The 23,208-nt window shown below is 41.2% G+C and overlaps 1 protein-coding gene across 2 annotated transcripts in view; it reads right to left on the reverse strand.

Moving 5' to 3' along the window:
* The window catches only part of VPS13B (vacuolar protein sorting 13 homolog B), a 947,892-nt gene that overhangs the window by 14,189 nt on the left and 910,495 nt on the right, over positions 1-23,208 (reverse strand). For both annotated transcript variants that reach the window (XM_065397834.1, XM_065397833.1), the window contains exons 54-58: positions 15,665-15,783; positions 14,084-14,907; positions 10,109-10,285; positions 9,058-9,228; positions 1,969-2,145 (exon numbers count right to left, since the gene is read on the reverse strand). In XM_065397834.1, coding sequence (XP_065253906.1) covers positions 1,969-2,145; positions 9,058-9,228; positions 10,109-10,285; positions 14,084-14,907; positions 15,665-15,783 — 1,468 coding nt within the window. The remainder of the gene's footprint in view (positions 1-1,968; positions 2,146-9,057; positions 9,229-10,108; positions 10,286-14,083; positions 14,908-15,664; positions 15,784-23,208) is intronic.

Genomic DNA, 23,208 nt, shown 5'->3' on the forward strand with positions numbered 1-23,208 from the left:
GAGAGAGAACATGTGTTTATTTCTGTGTGGTCCCCCACCCCAGGGTCCCTCCCAAGAGGCACAGACCCAACTTCCAATCCAGTTGTGGCTGAGAGTTATTCTAACTGTTGTGTGTTTCTCTCTCACGCACTGCCATTTATTATTGATACAGTTTTTATGTCTTTCCCTGGCTAACTCTTTCTGTCATATGTTCATGGAAAACATGATGTGTTGTATACAATATCTGCAGTGAAAACTGTCCCTCTGCGGTTATGGATTTCTTGTAGTTTGATAATGATTGTACTCTGGGCTTAAACCTAGAAACAATGATTCTACAGTTAACAAAAAGAACATTGTTCCCACAACTTAGGGCCAGATTCTGATTTCACTGACATCAGTTTTACACTTGTGGAATGCAGATTTCAGAGGAATTACTCCAGAGCCAAACTAGTGTAAGAGAGATAAAATCAGGCTCACAATATTGTAAAACCATTGAAGAAGAGACTGAGCTGTACACAAGCCTTTTTACCAACAGGATATAAAAAAGATTACCAAGCATGTTTGCTTGTTATTTAATTATTTACGATCTCCCAGATTAGGTCAGGGAGGTGTTCTGTGTGTAAAGAGAAGTGTGGAGATAATTTTTCAAAATTTCGACTCTAAGGCAGCTCCTCATATTCCACTCACAAATAACTTTGGCTTAATGCAGCGGTTCTCAGACTTCATTGCACCGCGACCCTCTTCTGACAGCAAAAATTACTACACGACCCCAGGAGGGGGGACCTTAGTCTGAGTCCCACCGCCCTGGCTGGGGTATGTGGGGAGAGGCGGGGGGGAGGGGGTGTGGCGGCAAAGCCAAAGCCCGCATCCCACCACCCCTGGTGGGGAGACCGAAGCCCAAGGACTTCAGCCCCAGACAGGACGCCTGTAACCTGAGCCCTGCCACCCAGGGCTCAAGTCTTTAGGCTTTGGCCCTGAGTGGTGGGACTTGGGTTTGGGCTTGGGCCCTGGGTGGTGAGGTTCAGACTTCGGCTTCCGCCCCAGATCCAGCAAGTCTAATGCCAGCCCTGGTGACCTCATTAAAAAGGATTCGTGACACACTTTGGGGTCTCAACCCACAGTTTGAGAACTGCTGGCTTAATGAATCAGTATATCAAGAAAAAGAGGAGAACACTCTCAGATTAAAAGCACCACTCCAAAAGTCAAAAAAATCATTTAAAAATTGGTTGACGTTAACTTAATGACTGATTTGTCGTCATTGTGTATCTTGTTCCCTTTTTTTAACCCTTTAGTTTTGGAGCTGAGGATTCTTGACACCAGAAGCAAATGCTATTAGCAAGTTTAGATCATTTTCATGGTACTCTTTCACATATTTTACTGGCCCAAAGTGCATTTACCTAGATCTGAAAGGATTTGCCATAACTACTGTTAGTGCTTAATCTACTTGGCATGCCCATTCCTCTATCATAAAGTTGGGGTTACCAGTATATCCAAAACCAGAATTCAATTCCCTACCCAGAAGCACTACAATTTAAATGGGATATTCCCACCACATAATTCTTTTTTTTCCTCTCAGATTCTTTATTTAAAGAAAACACAACTCTTTCTTTTCTGTAACAGATCAAGCACCCACAAAATAATGCTCTAATTCGATATATTATTGCTGCATTACATTTACTGTTGAAAACTCTCTTGCAGCACATATGTTTCTGTAACTAATTCCCCTGGCTTCCAAAAATTACTTCATAGTACATTCTATGTTTCTGGTGCTACACAAGACTGTGATCTCAATGCAAGAGAGCACAACAGGATGACTTTTAAGGGAGAAAGACAACATTTATAGCAATTTAACTGTAGTATTTTTAATCTTTTTGCAAGGAAAATAGCTACTGATTCATATAAACAGACACGGCAGGCTGTATTTCATGACCAAATCTTAAGAATATTCTTTAAAGTTAATACTGAGATCTCAAAATCATTGAAACTCACCATAGCCGGTCTGGGAGACAAGTTCAGCTGCTCCTCCAATTGGCTTAGTAAACACTCCCATAATTCCTTTCCCTACACCAGAGATAACACCTTTGGCCTTGTGCCCTGCCGAAGCTTGGGCCTCAGATATTTTCTGAAAATTCTGCATTGGCTGATCTACAATACCAGCAATTGCTCCTGAAAAAACAAGAGTCGCCAATAATTAATGAAGATTAAAATCCCCAAACAAGATCAAATCTGAACATTGGAAGAGGGCTTTGTTTGAACTGAACATTGCACTCCACCCTCTTATACAGCTATTTAGCATACCAGTTATCTAAACAGTATTTTCGCTTCGTTTAGACTAAACCTCCACTTCCCTTTCACATGTCTCACTCTTTAAACCTTCAAATCACTTAACTTCATAATATGTTTTTGTCTTTCAACTACTTTTTATTAAATGCCTTTGCTGACTTGATATAATGTAGTTCACTCTATATGTGGCTTCTGGAAATGTTGGAAGTGGAATAAATATCCACTAGTTTTGAAAGACTTCTAGCAGTTATGGAAATGAGATTTTCATGTAAGCCTAAGATTGACTTCACGAGAATAAAAACTGCTTGCATTCAATAGATCATTTTTATATTCTCTTCCACTGCCAGAAATGTTCATAAGCTAATGCAACTTTTGATATACTACTAAGATTAGTAGAATTAGACTTTTGGACTTTTTGTTACTCTTTTGTTAAAACGACCATATTTTACTTTAATGTGCATGGTTCAAACTTTTACAAGTGACACAATGACCTCTCCAGCTTTTAGTATCAACAGAGGACTCCAACTTAAATCTTCCTAAATGTAAACAGGTATGTGAGGTGGTACATTTCTTTGATCTTGAGTTTACTCAAACCACTTACCACAGACATGTCTCTAGTTATTGTAATTTTGATAGATAAGCTATTTGGAAATCACTAAGAGTACAATGATTGGACAAAGTGACAGGGTGCTAGTTAGATAACATCAATTAGAGAATGGGCTGCCTGATCTAAAGTCCTTTGCTCACTGCAAAGCAATTCACCGGGTGCAAGTTTGCAGACCCCTCAGATAGCTCTCAGTTTGCAGTTCCTGCTGCAAATAGCAAGATAAAGCAGCCACTTAAGGACTAAGAAATTGCCTGGAAGTGTTACCTTTATAGCCATGCATTTCTCCTAGAGCATGGAAAACTCTGAAGATCTCACTTTCTATCTGGCACTAAGTGTGCACATGGGGGCAAATGCACCCAGGAATAATTCCACTGATTTCAATGGAGTTACACCAGGGGTGCATCTGACCCAATACGTTTACCAGACTGACATATACTAGCTAGCCCCTAACTGGTTTTAAAATGATCTTAAGAAATGGGCACTGGATTAATGAAGGAGCTGCTGATTTTGAATGATGAGAACTGGTGTATTTTCCAAATAACAAATGAGATTGGGGAAAAAGAACGTTCACATTTCCCCCTATTCTTGTTCTCTAAAACATTGCATCCCCAAAATGCATGTAATATGAAAGCACTGTAAACCTTCCTCCAGTTACACATACTTCTTCCATCTTTTATGTGTATATCATTTCCCAGAAAAGCATGTTTGTATTGCTGCCTCCTTGTTTGTCAGAGACCTGCCCACTATTGTGAATACTCATTATATCTTTCATTTCAGTCACATTTTTAACTCTTTGTATTATAATGCCAGGCTATGAAGCTTCCTTAACTATATGCTGTGGAAGAGCTGTACTTTTCAATTCAGTTCCATTTAATTAATTGTTAACAGCTGCTCATGCTTGTTGATTTCAAAATACACCAACACCCCATTGCATAAACGGGAGCTGTTCATCCATTCTTTGCTCTTGTACAACTGTTAACACATCTGAAGAAACAAAATAATTCTTTGTGTAGTACTAAGTTCCAGTATTATGTGACTTCTTGACCTCTTTCACCTAACCTACAGAGGTCATGCACTGCAACTGCACTCTCAGAACAGAAGTTATTGCCTTATTAAATGTAATCCACCTAAATCCTTGCACTAGTAAATTACTTACTTGAGCAATGTTATAAGGTAATAATGAATAAGAGCTTACTCCAAAGAACTTGTGGTGTGCTGCACACACTTCTCTGATGGAATCAGGCCCAGAGGACAAGACAGCAGAATGGAAACTGCTGTGACTATGATACATAAAATTATTATTTATATCGTACCCAAGACAATACTACCACAATCCATATAATAAACAACAGTACTCACATCTAACTAACCTTTTGGTACCTGTGGTTGGGTCTCATCAAGCTTCCCCAGAGAAATGCAGGGGAGACTTCCTTTTGAGGGTACTCCCACTTCCATGGGGCAGCTGGACCCATGCAGCTCCCATCCTCCCTCAATCATGTGGGCTCAGGAGAGGAAGAAGTTCCCAGGGCAGAGCAAGCCCAGGAGCAGAGACTTGCCCCAAGCTGAAGCCAGAATCAGCAACACGGCTAGAGATGCACACATGAAGCCTGTCTAGGTCTCTCCAAATCTCCTAGTACCTGGAACTGTGCAGAGAAGACTATCCTTTGAGGGCAGCTGGCCCTATGTGGCTCTATCCCTCCCCACTCATATGTGGTTGGCAGAAGAAGCAGCTCCCAGGGTGGAACCAGCCCAGGAGCACAGATTTTTTAACAGCAGGAGCATGGGGGAAGCAGAGGCTCAGTTAGGGTCACCTTTACAGCTCCTGGACAATGGTGAGGTCACCAGAACTATGACCTCTGTAGTTTGTACCTTGGACATCCCTGCCCCCCATTTATTGTCTGTTCATTCCAACTGCCTCCTGTTCTTCTCTTTCACAGGCCCTTCATTGCCAGGCTCACTCTCCTGTCCTCCCAATACAATAAAAGCAAAACCCATTTCCCTTCTTTACCACACCAAAAAAATTGCACAACCGCTATGACATCTGCCAACCATCAACCTGATTACTCTGATTTTATACTGTATCCCTGCTGACTGAAAAAAAAAAAGTGGTATTTTTATAACTACAAAATGTGTGTTCAGGGCAAGTCGAAGTTCCTTGCCAGGAACAAATAGAACACTCCAGTGGAACGAATGCTCAGAGTGATGAACAGTGTTTGGAGTGAAGAGAAAAGTCAAACGGCATAGAATCTATGTAAGCTGTTCTTTTGCTCACAGTGAATGTTAATGCCACTTGTTCTGTGTTTCATTCATTTAGATCAATATGTTACAGGAAGAAAAACCTCCACTATGAAAACAATGCATGTGTCGCTGTTGAGTCAAAAGCTGGCAGTAGAGTCATAAGCACAGAGAGTACTTTTGTCAGTTGTGTGACACGAGTGTTCTAGTTTCTGAAAATATGGTCAGAAAATGGTTGCCTTGCTGCAAACAACATGTGCTTTTCACTCTTAAGCACTGGGTAGTACTACTGAAATGAACGGGCCCACTTGTGAATACAGTTAAGCATGTGCATAAATATTTGCTGGATTAGGATTTTAGACTGCAGGATCTTCAGGACAGGGACGGTCTCTTACTTTCTTGTATGTACAAAGCCAAGCATAATGGAGCCCTGATCCCAATGGATGCAACTGTAATACTACCACTATTATAGTGAATAATAAAGTTTAGAGAGACAAGGTGGGTGAGGTAATATCGTTTATTGGATGAACTTCTTTTTGTGAAAGAGACGAGCTTTCGAGCTTACACAGAGCTCTTCTTCAGATCTGGGTTGTCTGTAATGGAAATCACAGCTTCCAAAAGCCAGGCTTTACATTGTCTAACTACAGAATTATTAGTTTGTTCCTGCTACATTCTACTAATACTACTAAACAAGATTGCTCGCTAGCATGAAGTATAGCGTGAGTGGAGCGTACAGTCCTCCTTCAGTTTTTCTGAAACGTCTGTTTCGCTAGGGTTAGACAGCTGTTCAATTACTCAAAAATGTTCCATTTCATAAAAAGGAGCTGATTCAATGTGGTGTCTTTCACCAGAGCCAACGTTTTTGAAACTGATCCCATAGCATCAATATTCTCTCTCACATAATTATTAGTTTTTATTTAAGGCATGATAGTGTGATTAATGCTATACAAAATGCAAAAGATGACATGGCCCCCTGCACTGAGGAGTTTATAATCTAAATACCACAATCTACACTTTTATATTTTATATACTTTTATATTGAGATCTGTAACAGAAAAAATGCCTAGACTCTTTTGATATCAAAAATATGACAGAAAACATCCAGCAGTCTCCTTGTAACTAGAAAATAAGAAAATAGCGAGCCAGAGATAACAATCAAATCAAACAACACCCTGACAGTGCTTGAGTCATTTAAAACTAGACAGAACAAAGCACTTAAGAATGCACTGTGGGGAACAACTTGCACTGAGAAGGAGACAGAGTACATGACTTTGGCCCTGATTCAGCAAAGCACTTAAGCACGTGCTTAAGTGCTTTGCTGAATTGGGGCCATAATGGGCTAGATTGTCAAGCAAGTTAGGTGTGCAAATGTGCACTCATTTTTTCTGTGCAATTACCACAAATACATATGTAAATCAGATAATTGTGCACACATATGACTAAAACTGGCCATTTGCATATGCAATTACCCAAACTGTCTGCACATTTGGGTTGACTGGAACACACATTATGCTGCTTTGATCATCTGATCCTATAGGTCTTTGCCATGTTTTTTTCATTTCTATTAATCTATGCAATCATAGAAATTATTTCTACGAAGGACCTAGCAATCCCTATCTTTAGATTCATTCTGAATGCTTCCTGTTTGTGAGAGAAAAGAACACAGCAGCACCACTTCATTTCACTTCACTGTACAAGAAAGACACTGGAGGTATTTTTTTTAAGCGTTCTATAAATGTGCTGGTAAAGCAAACCAGCACTGCAGCACTTTACTCCAACCAAATCTGTTTTGGATGGATTTCTAAAATCCCTAAAACTGAATGGTCAGGGGAGAAATGTCATTATGATGTATCTGTAACAGCTGGGATTTATGTGTATTATGTACATAACTTAGATGCCTATTGTTTGTATACTTAATAAGAGAATCAGTCTTTTTGATGTTATCAAGAAGAAATCAAGATTTGTGTCTGATACAATTGTGATGTCTCCTGATTCCTCACTGATACTGACAGGCTCCATACTTGTCAATTCCCCTAGAGTAACCACAGGTATTTATTTGGGAGGTTAACTATTTCTATTGCTAAGAATAGTAGGTATTACTTTAGCAGTGAAGAATTTGTAAACAGAACCATGGAGACAGAGAGTACAAGTTCCTTATTCCTGGGACTGTTGACATTTTAAAATAAAACAGTGCTGCAACTGCATTCTAAGCCAAAATGTAAACTGCTGCTCTTCTTCCGTATTTTGAGGAACAGCAGCAATTAAAAGCAAGACGTTATTTGGTATTTAGAGGAGTACTGTTTAAGTGCAAAATTAATAACCTCATATTTCCAACATAATGTTTGAGTTCTTGGGTAATCAAGGAGGCTCCAGCATTCTAATTCCTGCTATTTTCATAAACCCAGAAGTATCCACATAACCACGGTAGCCTTTCAAAAAAATATTAGGCTACTTAGTGCACTGTGCCTGGATGTATGTGACAAGTGTGGTGTAATCCACTGGTATGTGTGTGTTACAGGTGGCCTGTATAAGCCAATCCACAGAGGATATTAGTTGTTACAGCCCCCCAGGACAGAGTGTTGTCTCTTTAGCTCAAGTTGTAGCAGCTCATGCTTTTAGCTCTGCAGTTCCCCAGTTCAATCGCCTCTGTGTTGGCCAAAAGGGTGGCCATCACATTGGCCTATGGTCTTATTTGTGACTGAGCTAAGATCACCAAACTATTTCTCACCAGCATCCAATACTGGACTGACGCAATGCTTCCCAAAGTGAAATCTTTCATCCAGCTACTCAACTTGACTGCCCCCAGCCCAATAAAAAAACCTTCTCTAAACTGCCTATGATTTGCCATATCTGTACCAGTTTACTATTGGGTTAGTGGCTACTAATATATGAAATTGCTGCTTCATGCACATTTTCTCTCAGGACACTAGCTTGCCAGGTTACAGGCATTATCAAATGACAGGACTTCATATCATCTAATGTTTTCGCTTAAAATAATTTTCAGTAACTTAACCTGAACTTGTAACATTTTACCACTTCCTCTTTGGGGCTTTCAGGGTTGCGGTTGTAAATTTAGGAGTTGTGTATAGTACTGAAGATTAGGAACGAGGACAAATCCTGTCAAGCTCATCTCTTCTAACCTTTAGCTCTGGACTGTTTTTTGGTCACTTTGATCTCTAAGGGATTCATACTCCTTCATATGCACTAAGGCACCTTGCCAAAGAATACAATTTGGCATTCCTTTGCTAGTGTGACAAATAGAAGTACCCTAGAAAATCCAGTTCCTGAATGCTTTAACTAGAAAACTTCCTTTTAGAGATTTTCCAGAGTGGTTTAGTTTTCAAACTTTTATGTAATATTTTGAAATATCCATAGTGATCTTCACCTCTGACCAAACCATTTGGCTGCTTGACTAATATAATTATACTGAGTCAGGCCAATCTGGCTTTCTTTGCAAAAGCAGAATTCTTCATCAAAGTTTACTTGACATTTACACTACGCTCAAGTGGTTTTCAAACAAAAACAAGCATCTCTGATATCTATTGTGCAGTAGAAAACACAATCAGTTTTAGAAAGTTTTCCTATAACTCACTGGAAAGTAAACATCAGAATGATGACGTCTTTGTGCTGACTTGCCTACAAGCCAGCATGCCCAACACAGAATTATTCTTTCATTTTGAGCTATACATCATGTACCAATAAAAGCGTTTCCCAAGAACAGCATGAGAATATGAAGTTATTCTATATCTGCAATTATTATTAACAGGAAAAACAATATTTAAACTCACCCTAATCCTGGATGAACAGAAACAATATCTCGTATAAGTAATTCTATGGCCATTTAAGAAAGTTTTGGCCTTTGTGTCTCTAACCTGCATACAACTGTACAAAAGACTGATGAGTAGTTCATAAATATCCAGTACAACTATAGTAAATTGGTAACAATACGTTACCTAAAAGGCTGATGCCTAAGCGGGAAAGCCCCTGTCTCAGTCCTTCTCCCAAATTCTCTGGAAGCTGCCTTCTCCATTCTTCTTGTCTGTTATAATGCTCCTCATCCAGTGACAGACGATCCATATTCCGAGCAAGACTTGTTGCAAGATTGGTAATTGATGTCAGCGTACCTAAAAACACGTAGTTATATGTTTGAATCTGGATCAGACTGTTTTATTCTAAGTCTCACTGAAATATGCTTACCAACAGAACAGCAATTCAACTGAATAAGTTGCCCATGTGTAACATACATTTATTATTATTTGTTAAGCAATATCAATGTGCTTCATTAGTGCACATCATGCCTTTTACATTGCCCTTCACCAGGCCTGCCTTACTAGTGACAAGCACAGCTCATCCACATATCCTTCCCTGGTTCCCAAACTATTACAAGTCTGACATGAGCATAATGGGGATGGATGGAAAGGTAAACCAAAATTCATAAAATGATCCTACAAGAGCTTCTCTTGTATGAATCTGAATTGCTAGCAAACAGCTAATGCTCCATTTTCTGTTGCTGACCTTGTTAAGCCACAAGATGGCACTGTTTATGTATCCTTGTAAAAGAAAAGCTGGCTGTGTTTTAAATTCAGATCTGCCTTCACGTCAAAATGTACATACAAAAGTTATGACAACTGAATCTACATTTTTTTTAGAAATAATAAATATGATGAGGCAACGTAGTGTAGAATTTCTTATGTTTAGCAGAAGTACTGAACACCTTTAATATTTCTGTAGTTATCACACGGAATAGTGGCCAAGCCAATCTTGGTTTCCCCAATGGGAGGTTTAAAATTCTGAAGTTTCTGAAACATTCTAGCATACTGTAGTCAAGAAGTGATCTGTTTAATACATAAGACATTATATATGAGCTTTGTTATCCTCCCTGCATTTCTTTGCAATCTAACAAGGCAAACAAAGCTGCAGGCAATTTCATTTTAAACTTTAACACATTCTTTAACAATGCATGACAACACGGCAGAAATAGGACCAATGAAGTGAAAGATCTACCTTTGGAAATGTGTTTAACAAATGATGTTGTTCCTCTGGAAACTCCACTGACAAATGCTCCTGGGCCTCTGGTCAGCCCCTCATATGGGAGCCTAAAGAAGTCAGCTATGCCATTCCCTATACTTCGCACCAAGCTAGCTGGGCTTCCGAGAATTTCCAAAGATCCGACAACCCAGCCTATGTGGAGAAACAAGACAAATGTTACATTCACTAAAATTGTGGAAGCAGCAGTTGTGAAAAAAGTTATTCCTTAATTCCCCCCCCCCTTTTTTTTTTACACTAGAATTCACCACATTATGAACTTCCTCTGAGCAAAACACGGGAAATAACTCATCCACTATGAATTCAGAAATGGCAATCTTTCATACTTTGTAAATCAAAGAAATCCCTTTGGCAAACTCACAAATAGCTTTGGAATGACTTCCTTCCACGAGCCTCCCGTATTTCTGCTAAATGTGTGCGTGGAGAGATGGAGGCTAGATTCTAACAACTAGAAGCAACAGTACTGGAGGCTTAGCTTGTTTTGTAGGCAACATAGTGATTTCTCATCCTTATGTGAGAGAATCATGACAGCCAGTTTACAGCGATTCAATGTACAGACTTATGGGAGCATGGAGGTCAATTGCTTGATGGGGTGTTGGAAAAGGGGATGCAGATTTTTGACAAGTGCATGAGAAGTTATTTTTCATCCACCCCAACCCTTCTGAGCTGATCACTTTCTTCTTTGAGCCTAGTTCTAGCCAGACAAATGTCTTTTTCTCAGTATAGTTGTGTAAACAGCAATGACATATACATGCTGATTAGATTACTCATAAGGGAGTATTCCTTATGAATATCCCAGGAGAGGTATCTGGAGATCTGGTTTCCTATATAAATACAGGGTTGTCAGAGGCCAGCCTGATGGCCACTGTATAGTGCTCTGTTGTGAGTCTTACTGTAAATCTGGTTTGCAGGTCTCTTCTTTTTCAGGTTGGTGGATTGGCAGGAGGTTATTAAAGAGATGGTGCTGCCATAACTGTTGTTTTCAGCAGCCTATCGAGACTATTTCAGAAACAACAATAAAGACTCATTGGAACTTGCCTGCTCTGCCAGTCTTACAATCACAGATTTCAGTTAGGGCTGCCAGAGTTACATGATACATAATAGTGACAGAACAGTAAAAGAGGGACTGAACTGCCTCTTGTCTTCCTACTAAGGGCCGTGAAACTGCTTTGCTCTCCTTATTCCCAACCCATCATTGTGGGTTCCTGTTCTCCAGATTCTTTCTTTGTTACCCCTCACAGCCACTCCTAAGTAAAGCTGAATCATGAAACTGAGCAGAGAGAAAATGTTACTAATGTGAAAGAAATTAATCTCGTGCTATCATTTTAAGCTCCTGGAAAATCTATTATTCTTGTAGAATCTGTCCCCCACTTCAGCTTTGTCAGTTTAGAGGTACAGTACACTAAAGATAAAAAGCAGGGATCATAGTGGACATGAGGGAGAGGCTGGGATGGATAGAAAAACCAAAAAAAACCCCCAAGTACTGTCAACTGGCAACTCCAGGAGAAGATCTGGAATGAAAACCGTCAGACATTGGCAAAAGTCCTGCAGTTGCTGCCCTACAGAGGTGTGTCCCATTGGCAGCCCTCTCTTGTTGGGAGTCCAGGGAAACCCTGTGCTCCAGCATGGGCTTGCTATCTCGCTTCAATGTAATATTTCTATAAAAAAGTATTTGCCACTGTATAAAGTGATGGAAAACAGGATGAGGCTGGCAGTGGTGTACAAATGGAATGTATGCTCCATCTGCTCAGGATCCTTTCTGATCAATAATGTTGCACTGACCATTTACATCTACCATATTTGTACATTTCAGGTTTTTTCAAATGTTTTAGGAAATGGAGTCCTTCCAGGAGCTGCTTCTCCCTCAAAGACCCCATCATCAAAACAATGGTTCTCCAGGTGAGGAAGAATGGATGCAGATCCCCGAGAAATGATCAGTGCTGATCTGATCACTGACCACAGATTGCTTGTGAATGACCTAAGATGGTCCATCCCACAGAGGGTAGAACATGTAGCCTCTCCACCAAATTGACAGACCCTGCCAGTCCGAGGTGTGGGGTACTGAACTTGCCTGAACTCTGCTCACACACTGCCAATCAGCTTTTTCAACTATTACAGATAGGCAGGGCTGAAACTGTTTAAATACAAAGTTCTGGGACAACCTGGCATTCCAGTGACTGTGCACTACAGTTTGGCTTTGAATAATGAGCTGTTGGTTCTGGCAAGGCTGGGAAGGCAGCAAGCTCACCTTGGAGTGAGAGAGAGGGAGAGAGAAATAGAGGTATTTTGCATCATGAGCGACCCTTTCTGGCCCATACACTGGAGTGAAGCTGATGGGCTCTCAATGGAACTCAAGCCCTTTTAATGAAGGAGGTAAGTGTGGGAGGAAGTGTGTGTATATGGGGAGAAACGAGGAACTGAGCAGGATCCACCAAATTCACAAATTCTATATTAAAATTGCACAATGTTTCATAAGCCTTATTCCACTACACATCAGAAGGCACTTAGTATTTATATCTACTAACAAGAAATAACTATTACTACAATGTCTTAGCAAAGATCCACCATGTTCTCTTAATAGGCAACCTATTGGGATTAATTTTGGCTAATAAAATTCAAAATTTCCATATGACTTTTGCTAATGTAATGTGACAGTGTTAAACAACATTTTTAAACAGCGTTCCCCTTCAAACACTGCCCAAGCCACAAAAGTTGTTATTTCCTGTTAATTATTTGGAGGATGTGAGATGGCTAACTCCAAATCCAAAAGGTGACCATTCCAGTCCATAAGCTTCCCCTACCACACTGCTACCTGTGATATGGATAGCTGGTGCATGGAGGTCATGGGCATCTTGTGCCACTGCATTAGTTGGACTGCAATTTGGCTCTTAATTAGCAGGAAGTTAAATCTCTCCTTTAGTACTATAGGGGCCTGATTTAAAAAAATGTTTGCACGCAAGTGCACCATTATGGCATGATCAGCTCTGCAAATCAGATATTTGCACATGGGAAAGGCCAGTTAGGCATCTCATTGGCTATATTCATCTATAAATACCTGATACACATGCACAATCATGGTAATTGTGCACGAAAATGTGGTACATAATTGTGTACACATTTTGTGCATGTAGCAAAAGTGGAAAAAATAAGATTTTGGAAAATCTGACTCTAAGATACTTAGGAAAATAAATACGATGTTGCAATAAGTTCTACATTAACTGTGTGTAATCATATACAAATTCCCATGCCTATTAAGGTGTAGAAGAGACTGAGACACTATTATGAATTTATGGGAGACAGAATTTTAAGAATGCATCCATTAATCTAAGAGGCTAATTGCTCACTATTGATTCTGTATGGGAAAAAGACAGTACAGCAAACTACATACTTCATGGATCAAAGGACAATAAACATCTGTGTGCCAGTTTAGCATGAAGGCTCTATGAAGAAAGACAGATTCCTAATCATAAAGTGCAGCCAAAAGGTTTAACAAGAAAACAACATACAGTGGTATAATTTGCTTTGAATGCATAGCAACTTATTGAATAATTTGATTAAATAAATTCTTTTTTGTGAGTTCATGTTAGGAATTCGTGTTTTGATTCTGATTGTATTTATAATATGAGATGACAAAAACCAAAACGGATAGAATACATTACAATAGTTTTTACAGGGCTTTGGAAAAGTCTTCAGGTAGCCAACTAACATTCACCACAGCTTTAAACGTACATCAATTTCAGCACCACCATTTTATTTGACCCCCATCATATTGCAGAATATCAAATGTTTCTTAGATTATTATAGTCATTTTGCAAGACCATCCAAAGCACAAAACAACAGATCTGACTGTAGTAAGTAGCTTGTGAGAGAATTACTGGATACTGGTACATAATGAAAATGTTACAATTCTAAGCGTAAGGAAAAAACACTGACCTGCTCTGAACAGTGCCCCCGCAGCGTAATGCATGGCCAAGGCATGGATCAGCTGTCTGGCAGTGGTGTAGATGGGTCCTCTTTCAAACACAGAGAAGGAGAGAGGGGTGTGATCTGAAGCTATATACAGCTTTAGTGAAGCATGGATACTGACCAAGAGGTTAACTGGTTGTATTGCTAACTTCCTTAACTTCACTGGGTCGACTAAAGCTTTAGCATGCTGTCTCACTTGTTCAGGCAGTATCTGGGTAATAGTTGAGGTTTTCATGCAATGACCAATCACTTTGCTGTCTGGAAGATATGTATCAAATAAGGTCTTAATGTAATAAACAAATGTGTCTTCCACATACAGCCTCGCTGGTTTCAGTTCGAAGTTGAGGTCATTAACGCAAAACAAGAAATTCTGTTCCTCTGATAAAGTGATGCAGAGTTTTATGAAACAGTTTTCCTTATATTCTTCCAAATCTTTGTTGGATAAAATGAGGTTGTTCACTTTGGACCACTGCATGGTTTCATTTTTCTCTCCCTGGCACAGCAGGACTGCAAAATGGAAACTGGATTTATTATACAGCTGGTTGTCCAGTTGCAAGTCTCCACAATATATTTGGAGACTATAAAACTGAAGACGACCTTCGGAGGTCTCTCCCTGGAATTCATGAGATAGGGATCTCAAGTAGCTGGCTACTGGTGCCATGTTAAGGAAAATGTTGTCCACTGTAAGCCGCAGAAGTTCAGATGACATTTTATGATTTGTGATTTCATCAAACACTGCAAGGCTTGCCTGGCTGATGAACATTTTAAATATAACAGTCTGCTCCTGAGTTCTAGATAGGAGGAAAGGAAAACATGAGTTTGTAATTTTACTTGATTTGACCTGGCATCTTTTTTCCAAAAAAACTAGTGCTGCTGGATGATCAATTTCTCAGGGATTAATCCTTAATTATAGCTCAAATAAAAACTCTACAAACAAACATTCCTCTCTCGTTGTAACATCATCTCTGAAAGCTGAGAATTCTGAGTGTTATAAATAGGTGATGTTATAAATTAGAGTTGAATGTATTTGAGAGCCAAGTTTTAGCAATGCTCTAACAGTGGGAGAGAGTCTTCTAAGGAAGAGTGTTATAAAGATGATGGAGTGCATAGTTAACTACTGTGTATAGGGCCATTCCTGCAGCCCTTACTGAAGAAAACTCCCACCAATTTCAGTGGGAATTTTGCACGAGTAAGGACCGCAGGAACTGGCCACATAAACTTTAAACTTGTGAATACACTCAAAATTACAATGGAAACTATTTTTAATTCTTTAAAATGAACAGCTCAGCACTGTTTATTATACCAGACATTGAGTGTTTACCCTAGAGTGACATGACCTCAGATGTTAGATTGTCATGTTTTACTGTGATATACAAAACATAATATGTGGTCTAAACTTATGCCACTGAGTATGCAGTGGGATTAGACAAAACAAACAGTTATGCCAGATTTCATAAGTCACTTCACACTTAGAAGGCTTAATGACTTCCCTGGATAAGTTTTTAAATTTACCAACGTTTTTTATGATCTTCCATGTGCTTTATATACCTGTTCAGGTTGATCTGGACAGGTCCTGGTCTTCCTTCTGGTGCCAAAGTTATTATTATTGTACCACAGCAATGAGCAATGTCCACATAAACATATCCGAAACCAGTTAAGAACACAATCTAGAAAAGAACATTTAAAAAACTAATTAGACATATATAAAATTCTACTGAAATTGCTGATTTTACTCTAGTACAATTTGATTCAATGCTATTACCACTTTCTAGTTGCAATTTTTCATCTCAAATCATACTTTCTGTTGAGAGGCAGAAACAGTTTGCTTTCAAAAGAAAAAAAATAAGATTAAATCCAGATTCTTAAATATTCCATCTGTAAGGTTAATAGAGAAGAATATAATAAACGAGAGAGAAAATTAGCTCCTCATCGTTTACTTCCAAGAACTGATAAATACATTTTAAAAGGGTGGAGCTTCCTAGAGTCTAACCTGGATGTGGGAGGGAAAAACCAGTTTAAATGCTAAAAAAAATAACGAATGACTTTCAAACTCTTTGATTTCAGATCCCCGAGGAAAGAATCTCCCTGGAGCTCTTCAAAACACCTCCCAAAAATCAGAACTAAGCTGCATCAACAAGACTCTTTGCAAAGAAGAACCCCTTTGATGCAATGAGAGAAACTATGCTGTGCCTCACTGGAGGTGTCGCCAATTCATTAAAAAACAAGCCAGCCCAGTGTAAGTGTGCGTTTACAAACATGCATGTTATATTTGAACAGAATCCCAAATTCTGTCCAGTTTTCTAGCATTTCAAATTGAAGATCCTGCTTTCTACCCAAACCTGTGGGTATGAGAGAGTGCTACGTCACTTGTATCAAAATGGTGGGAAACGTGGAAGTAAACTCACAAAAGACAGATAATTTCTAAATGCTGTCAACTTTTCAAAGATGCACACGTCTAACCAGCCAGGTCAGCATCAACTGAGCTTGTTGTTAGCACATTCAAATTGGTTCAGTTAAAACGTTATAATAGGCAAGAGTGCTGGAATACATTCCCTGCCCTCAATAGCTTTTTTTGTTTGCCTTCCTTGCAGCAATGTGGAGGCAAAGTTGGGGTAACTAATACTAGGATTTAGAAACATAATTTTAAAAGAAAATATAGGAATGTGCAGTTGTCAAAACTTGCAGCTGGTGTCCAGTGTGGACAAAGGCTAAAAGGGCCAGTTCCTCCTAGAGATAAATGAGACCTAGGATTTTAGCTGGTGGATGTTGTACCTGTATGGGGGCCTGAAGTCTTCAAATACCGAGGTCCCCTTTGGTACTCTCAACTCCTCCCAGCAAGGGAAGGCTAAAGGATTCAGAAGTGAGCTGTGTCCTAGGGATTAAGGGTCTACCCTGAGTTATTAGTTATATGATGGCAGCCATGTAACCCTGCACCAGACCCAGTAAAATGCCTGGTATGTGAGATGGGTGGCCGTGGTGTTAAGCAGGGCCGGCTCCAGGCACCAGCCGACCAAGCACGTGCTTGGGGCTGCACCTTGTAAGGGGCGGCCAATCTTGAGGTGGCGGGGGGTGCTCGGGGTTTTTTTTTTTGGTTCGGCGGGACGGCGCTCGAGGGTTTTTTATTGTTTTTGTTTCGGCCGGGCGGCGCTCGGGGGGGGGGGGGGGGGGGAGGTTGTTTTTGTTTTGGCGGCGTGGCGCGGCGTTGGGGGGAGGGAGTGTTTCGGCGGTGCAGCGCTGGGGGGGGGTGTTTCGGCGGGGCGCCGCTGGGGGTGTGTGTTTCTGCGCTGCGGCGCTCGGGAAGGTGTTTCAGCGGCGCAGCGCTGGGGGGGGGGTTGGGTGGGGCTGGGCAGCACGGCGCTGGGGGGGTTGTTACGGCAGGGCGGCGCTTTTTTTTTTTTTTGCTTGGGGCGGCAAAAAAGTTAGAGCCGGCCCTGGTGTTAAGTCAATAATGTTGCAGCTTGCCCCCTTAAAAACCATTTCAGTGTCTGCCTTTCAGTCACTTAAATGCCCTAAGCAACAAAGAAGTGGTAAAAGCATCTCAGTATCTAAGGACAGCTACAAAAGTATGGAAGGCCTCAGTAGCCTGAGGATTTGATGATTGTGTTGCTGTGTTTTGCTTACAGATTTGCAATGTGTGCTTGAGAAGTAAATGTGCTCATGAAGTGACTCATATATAGCATGTGTTTTGTACTTCATTTCATGAAACCTTCACAGATTTTCATGTTGTTCCAGAAAAAAAGAGTATGTTTTTCAGGTTTGAAAAAACACCACAAACTTGGTTAGCCCTGCAGAAGAGACAGCAAGCTGCATTCTATACCGTCTTCTACATCGCCAACAGAATTGTTTACTAAATTTTAATTCCATGGCCTATCATTTACACCTGTTTCAAATTGAAAGCCTAATTTGAAGATAATGGCTACTCATTGAAAGACAACAACATGAAATTCCACAATGCCATATTAAAAGAATTACTTCGAAGGAAAAAGGAAAAATTGTGTTGGTAGCTTGAAATAAGAGAGATATATAACACATGGCGAAACAAGCTTCCGAACTTGAGATCTGTAGGGTAAGCCAAATGCAGAAAACTGCTCTGCATAAACAAGGACATTTACTGATGGGAACACAGAAGAGATTCTTCTGTTCTTCAAAACTCTAGGTAAGGTACAAAGGAAAGAAATACAAATACAGAGAATTGGCTAGGCAAAACTAAGAAAGAAACAAACACAGGAAACTTAGTATCCAGTTCTGATGATGAGATGACTTGATTGTTGACAAACCAACTGTGAGAATATTAAATAAAATCCAGTAGTTCATAAGGAATCCAATTTTATGTGTGATTGTTGGATTCAAGATAATAATGATAATAGTTTGATGTTATTATAGCTGTAATTTGTTTTATGTTTTCCACATTACAAGTACAAAAATTGTTTTTTATGGAACAAAAAATTGAACAATAGCAGAACTATAATGAATGGACATTATTTGCAGCCACACAGCCTCCGACTGTGATCTCAACTCACCACATGAGCTATGGTCAGCTGTTGGATGAGAGAGCTCTAAGGTGAAAGTAAGCGCTGAAGGGAGTAACGCTGTGTTGGTGATTCAATAGGTGGTGCTCTTCATTCTGAACCAATGCCCAACCACTGTATCATGGTTCTGCTATCCATTTATCCGAATGCATCACAGTGGTATCTGAACAGAGTATCTATGCTAGAGGTGGTGTTTTTTTAAATGGGATGTAAAACTGAAGTCTTGACCATTTATAGACATTAAAATCCTATGGCACATTTTGCAAGAATAGGTGTGTTAGCCTTGTGTCATAGTCTAATTTTAACTCAGGGATCACTGTACATTCTACTAACCTAAAATTCCCCCATCCTTTCAGTTGGATACAGTATTCTTAGCCTCCTGTCCTAAACTCTTGTGTAGTGTTGTGCACTTTTTTGGGCCACATTTCTGTTGCGATTGCATCTCTGTTTTGTGTGAAATTATTCCCACATGTAAGGACAGATTTCTGGCCATTCTTCATGGCTGTGAAAGAGCGCAGGAAGAGAATAATAAAGACTTTACCAGTTCCTTGTGCACAAGTCCATGATGCCCTACAACTTGAAAAGGGTGGTGCTCGCCCTGCCACATCAGCTGATGGACCTAAACTGGAGGGAGGGAGGGGGAGAATCCCACTTATAGAAGTGGCTTCTCCTCCTTTGCCCCTAATGACATTCTCTCTGCCCCTGTACTGCCTCTTAAGCACCCTTTGGCTTTAAAATCCACAATCTAGCCCATAGTTTGTAACATTTATAGAGCACTTCTGGATTCTCCTGGATGAAAGGTACTATGTATACATTTAAATCACTGTCATGATATTTTCATCATTAGTTGCTCCTGGAGTAAGTTTAGGTCCCACAGTTACTGTAGTTATTTATACTGTAGTTATTGTGCCAAATCAGATCATACTGTTAGTCTATCTACTCCAGTATTGTGCCTCTAGCAGTAACCAATTCTTGTTGTGTCCGAGGAAAGTGTATAACCCTAGAATGCCCCAGCTCACTAACTGTGAGGGATGGGCTTCTTTTCAAGCCCCAGACATGACCAGTTTATGCCTGGAAGCATGAATATTAATTTCTTCTACCATTATCTTAGCTTACAAATGTTATTTATGATCATACAATTGTCAAATGCATTAAAATACCTTGCTAAATTATTTGTTTTAAAGATTTTCTGAGGCAATGAATTCACAGGTTTACTGTATATTACATAAAAAAGTATTGCCATTTAGCAGCTTTAAATGTACAGCCTTTCACTTTCAACCAAGATCCTCTTATTCTTGCATTATGGAATAGAAGAAACAGATGTGTCTGGTGAGTTTTCACTATACCTTCAGTATTCTATACATCTCAATCAAGTGTCCTTTTAATTCCAATCTCAGCTGGCTCTGATAATGGATACTAGATGTGACTAATTCTTTTAGTAAATTAGTAAAGCACTTTCTTTCTAGAGGAATAGACTGTGCCTGTTTGTACTTTGTACTTGATTGGCCATAAAGAAAGGAAATGATCTGTGACCCTGTAAATCTCAGAAACTTCAGGGTCCAAACTTGGGTGGTACACAAAAGGAACATGCCTAGTTGTTGAATAGCATACTCATCACTTATTTCAGGTACTAGTATTTTTCTAGTATAAAGTGTTCTCTTTTAAGAGAACTGCAAGGCCTCTTGAAAGAAAAATCACTATTTGTATACCCTAGAAATTCAATATCTAGGCCACTGATACAATATCCAGATCACCTGCCAGTATACCTGCTTGATCCTATTTGTGAGACAGAGTTAAGTGATGATGGAGAGGTTCTAAGCATAGATAGTCGATGAGGTTTTCAGATTCATTGCTGCCTTAAGATGAACCTTCCTAATGACACTGGAAGGGATTGACAAGAAATCTTAATTAGAATGTTTTAAAAGTACCTGCCACTTAGAATTTCTGCATCTTTGCAGTGCAATAACTTTCCAGCTGGATTCAGGAAGTACCTACATGTCAAAAGTGGGACAAATGTTCTTCATATAACAGATTATTTGTGGGGATTGTAAATGAAACTGTTCAAGCTACTCTGCAGTTCATGTCCTTCAGATTAATAGCTGATGGAAAGATTCTCCAGTAAAAACTTACTTCCTCCCAGTCTCCCACGTAAATTGCTTCTTTTCATCAGAGAATACAGACTCCTTTCCTGATAATTTATATAGCATATCACTGAGGTGTTATCTGTAAGAATTTTGAATGATTGTTCTTTCAAAACAGGATGTAAAGCAGGACTTCTTTGGGCTCCAAACAGAGATAGCAAGGGAGTTTGAATAAGGTTCTTTCCCTCAGATTTGGAGCATCCATATCTATAAAGGCTGTATGATGGAGGAAACAATCAATGTAATCCCTCCCATTAGGACTTTGACACACTTTTAAAAGTCTAAAACCTGATGCAACCAAGCTTTTAAATGACCGTTGAAGGTCTAGCATGCTCTGGTGGGTCAAAGGAACAGTATTGCCGACCCACACAAAATAATGAAATGGGATTAAAAATCATGAGATTTTTAAAAGCATCATATATTTTTGGAATGCATTTTGTTTACTTTCTGGATTTTGAACCTTTAGAGTTTGCTCTGGTCCTGTTTTCATGCTTTTCCCCATAACCACGAGGTCTAGAAATGTATTTTTTTAATGAAATCTGTGATTTTCACATAATCACTTGACCCTTAATAGGAACACCAAATATCACAAGACTCATAAAACTGTGAGAGTTATGGCTTTGCTACATGTCAATTTAGAGTGTGGAAAGCCTGCGTGTGAATCTACAGCTGTGTGGGCACTGCTTCAGTGCAGTGCAAGTTCAGAGCGTGGCTTGCCATGCTACACTTTCAAGTAGTATAGGGGTGGCCAACCTGAGCCTGAGAAGGACCAGAATTTACCCAATGTACATTGCCAGAGAGCCATAGTAATATGTCAGCAGGTCCCCATCAGCTCCCCCCCACTCCCAGTGCCTCCCTCCCACCAGCAGCCCCACCGATCGGCGCCTCCACATCTCTCCCCATCAGCTGTTTCGTGCCCTGCAGAAGGCTTGGAGGGGGGGAGGAGCGAGGACACGGCCTGCTCAGGGGAGGGAAGGGGTGGAGTGGGGGCAGGGCCTGTGGCAGAGTCAGGGGTTGAGCAGTGAGCACCCCCTGGCACATTGGAAAGTTGGCGCCTGTAGCTCCAGCCCCGGAGTCAGTGTCTATACAAGGAGCCGCATATTAACTTCTGAAAAGCCGCATGTGGCTCCGGAGCCACAGGTTGGCCACCCCTGAAGTAGCAGTAATGCCAAATTGTACTCCAGGACTTTCAGTGCACTGTAACAGTGTGCACATGGGGCATTTCTGCATGGCAAGATCTTGAGCTGTAGATTCACACCCTGACTTGCCGTGCAGTACCCTGCTGTTCAGATAAGCCCTTAGATCAGGGGTAGGCAACCTTTCAGAAGTGGTGTGCCGAGTCTTCATTTATTCACTCTAATTTAAGGTTAGGCGTGCCGGTAATACATTTTAACGTTTTTAGAAGGTCTCTATCTATACGTCTATATTATATAACTAAACTATTGTATGTAAAGTAAACAAGGTTTTCAAAATGTTTAAGAAGCGTCATTTAAAATTAAATTAAAATGCTGATCTTACGCCACCAGCCTGCTCAGCTTGCTGCCAGCCTGGGGTTCTGTTCACCTAGGCTGGCAGCGGGCTGAGTAGGGCCTGAGGCCGGGACCCCAGACCTGGGGGTGGGTGTTTCAGGGGTCAGGGCAGAGGGCTGGGGGAGGGGGTGCAAGGCAGAAGGCTGGGGTGCGTGGGGGGTGCAGGGCAGAAGGCTGGGATGTGGGGGGTTCAGGGCAGAGTGATGGGGCTGTGGGGGTGCAGGGCAGAAGGCTGGGTGTGTGTTGGGGTGTGGGGGGTTCAGGGCAGAGGGCTGGGGGTATGGGTGTGCAGGGCAGAAGGCTGAGTGTGTGTGGGGGGGTTCAGGGCAGAGGGCTGGGGCTGTGGAGGTGCAGGGCAGAAGGCTGGGTGTGTGTTGGGTTCAGGGCAGAGGGCTGGGTGTGTGTTGGGGTGTGGGGGGTTCAGGGCAGAAGGCTGAGTGTGTGGGGGGGGTTCAGGGCAGAGGGATGGGGCTGTGGGGGTGTAGGGCAGAAGGCTGTGTGTGTGTTGGGTTCAGGGCAGAGGGCTGGGGGTGTGTGGGGGTGCAGGGCAGAAGGCTGGGGGTGTGTTGGGGTGTGGGGGGTTCAGGGCAGAGGGCTGGGGGTATGGGGTGCAGGGCAGAAGGCTAGGTGTGTGTTGGGGTGTGGGGGGTTCAGGGCAGAGGGCTGGGGGTATGGGGTGCAGGGCAGAAGGCTGAGTGTGTGGGGGGGTTCAGGGCAGAGGAATGGGGCAGTGGGGGTGCAGGGCAGAAGGCTGGGTGTGTGTTGGGGTGGGGGGGTTCAGGGCAGAGGGCTGGGAGGTGTGGGGGGTGGGGGGGCAGAAGGCTGAGTGTGTGTGTGTGGGGGTCAGGGCAGAGGGCTGGGGTGCTCGGCTCGTGGGGTGCTCCCAGCCCCCT

This window comes from Emys orbicularis, chromosome 2 (genome assembly GCF_028017835.1).
Source record: "Emys orbicularis isolate rEmyOrb1 chromosome 2, rEmyOrb1.hap1, whole genome shotgun sequence".
Lineage (NCBI taxonomy): Eukaryota > Metazoa > Chordata > Testudines > Emydidae > Emys > Emys orbicularis.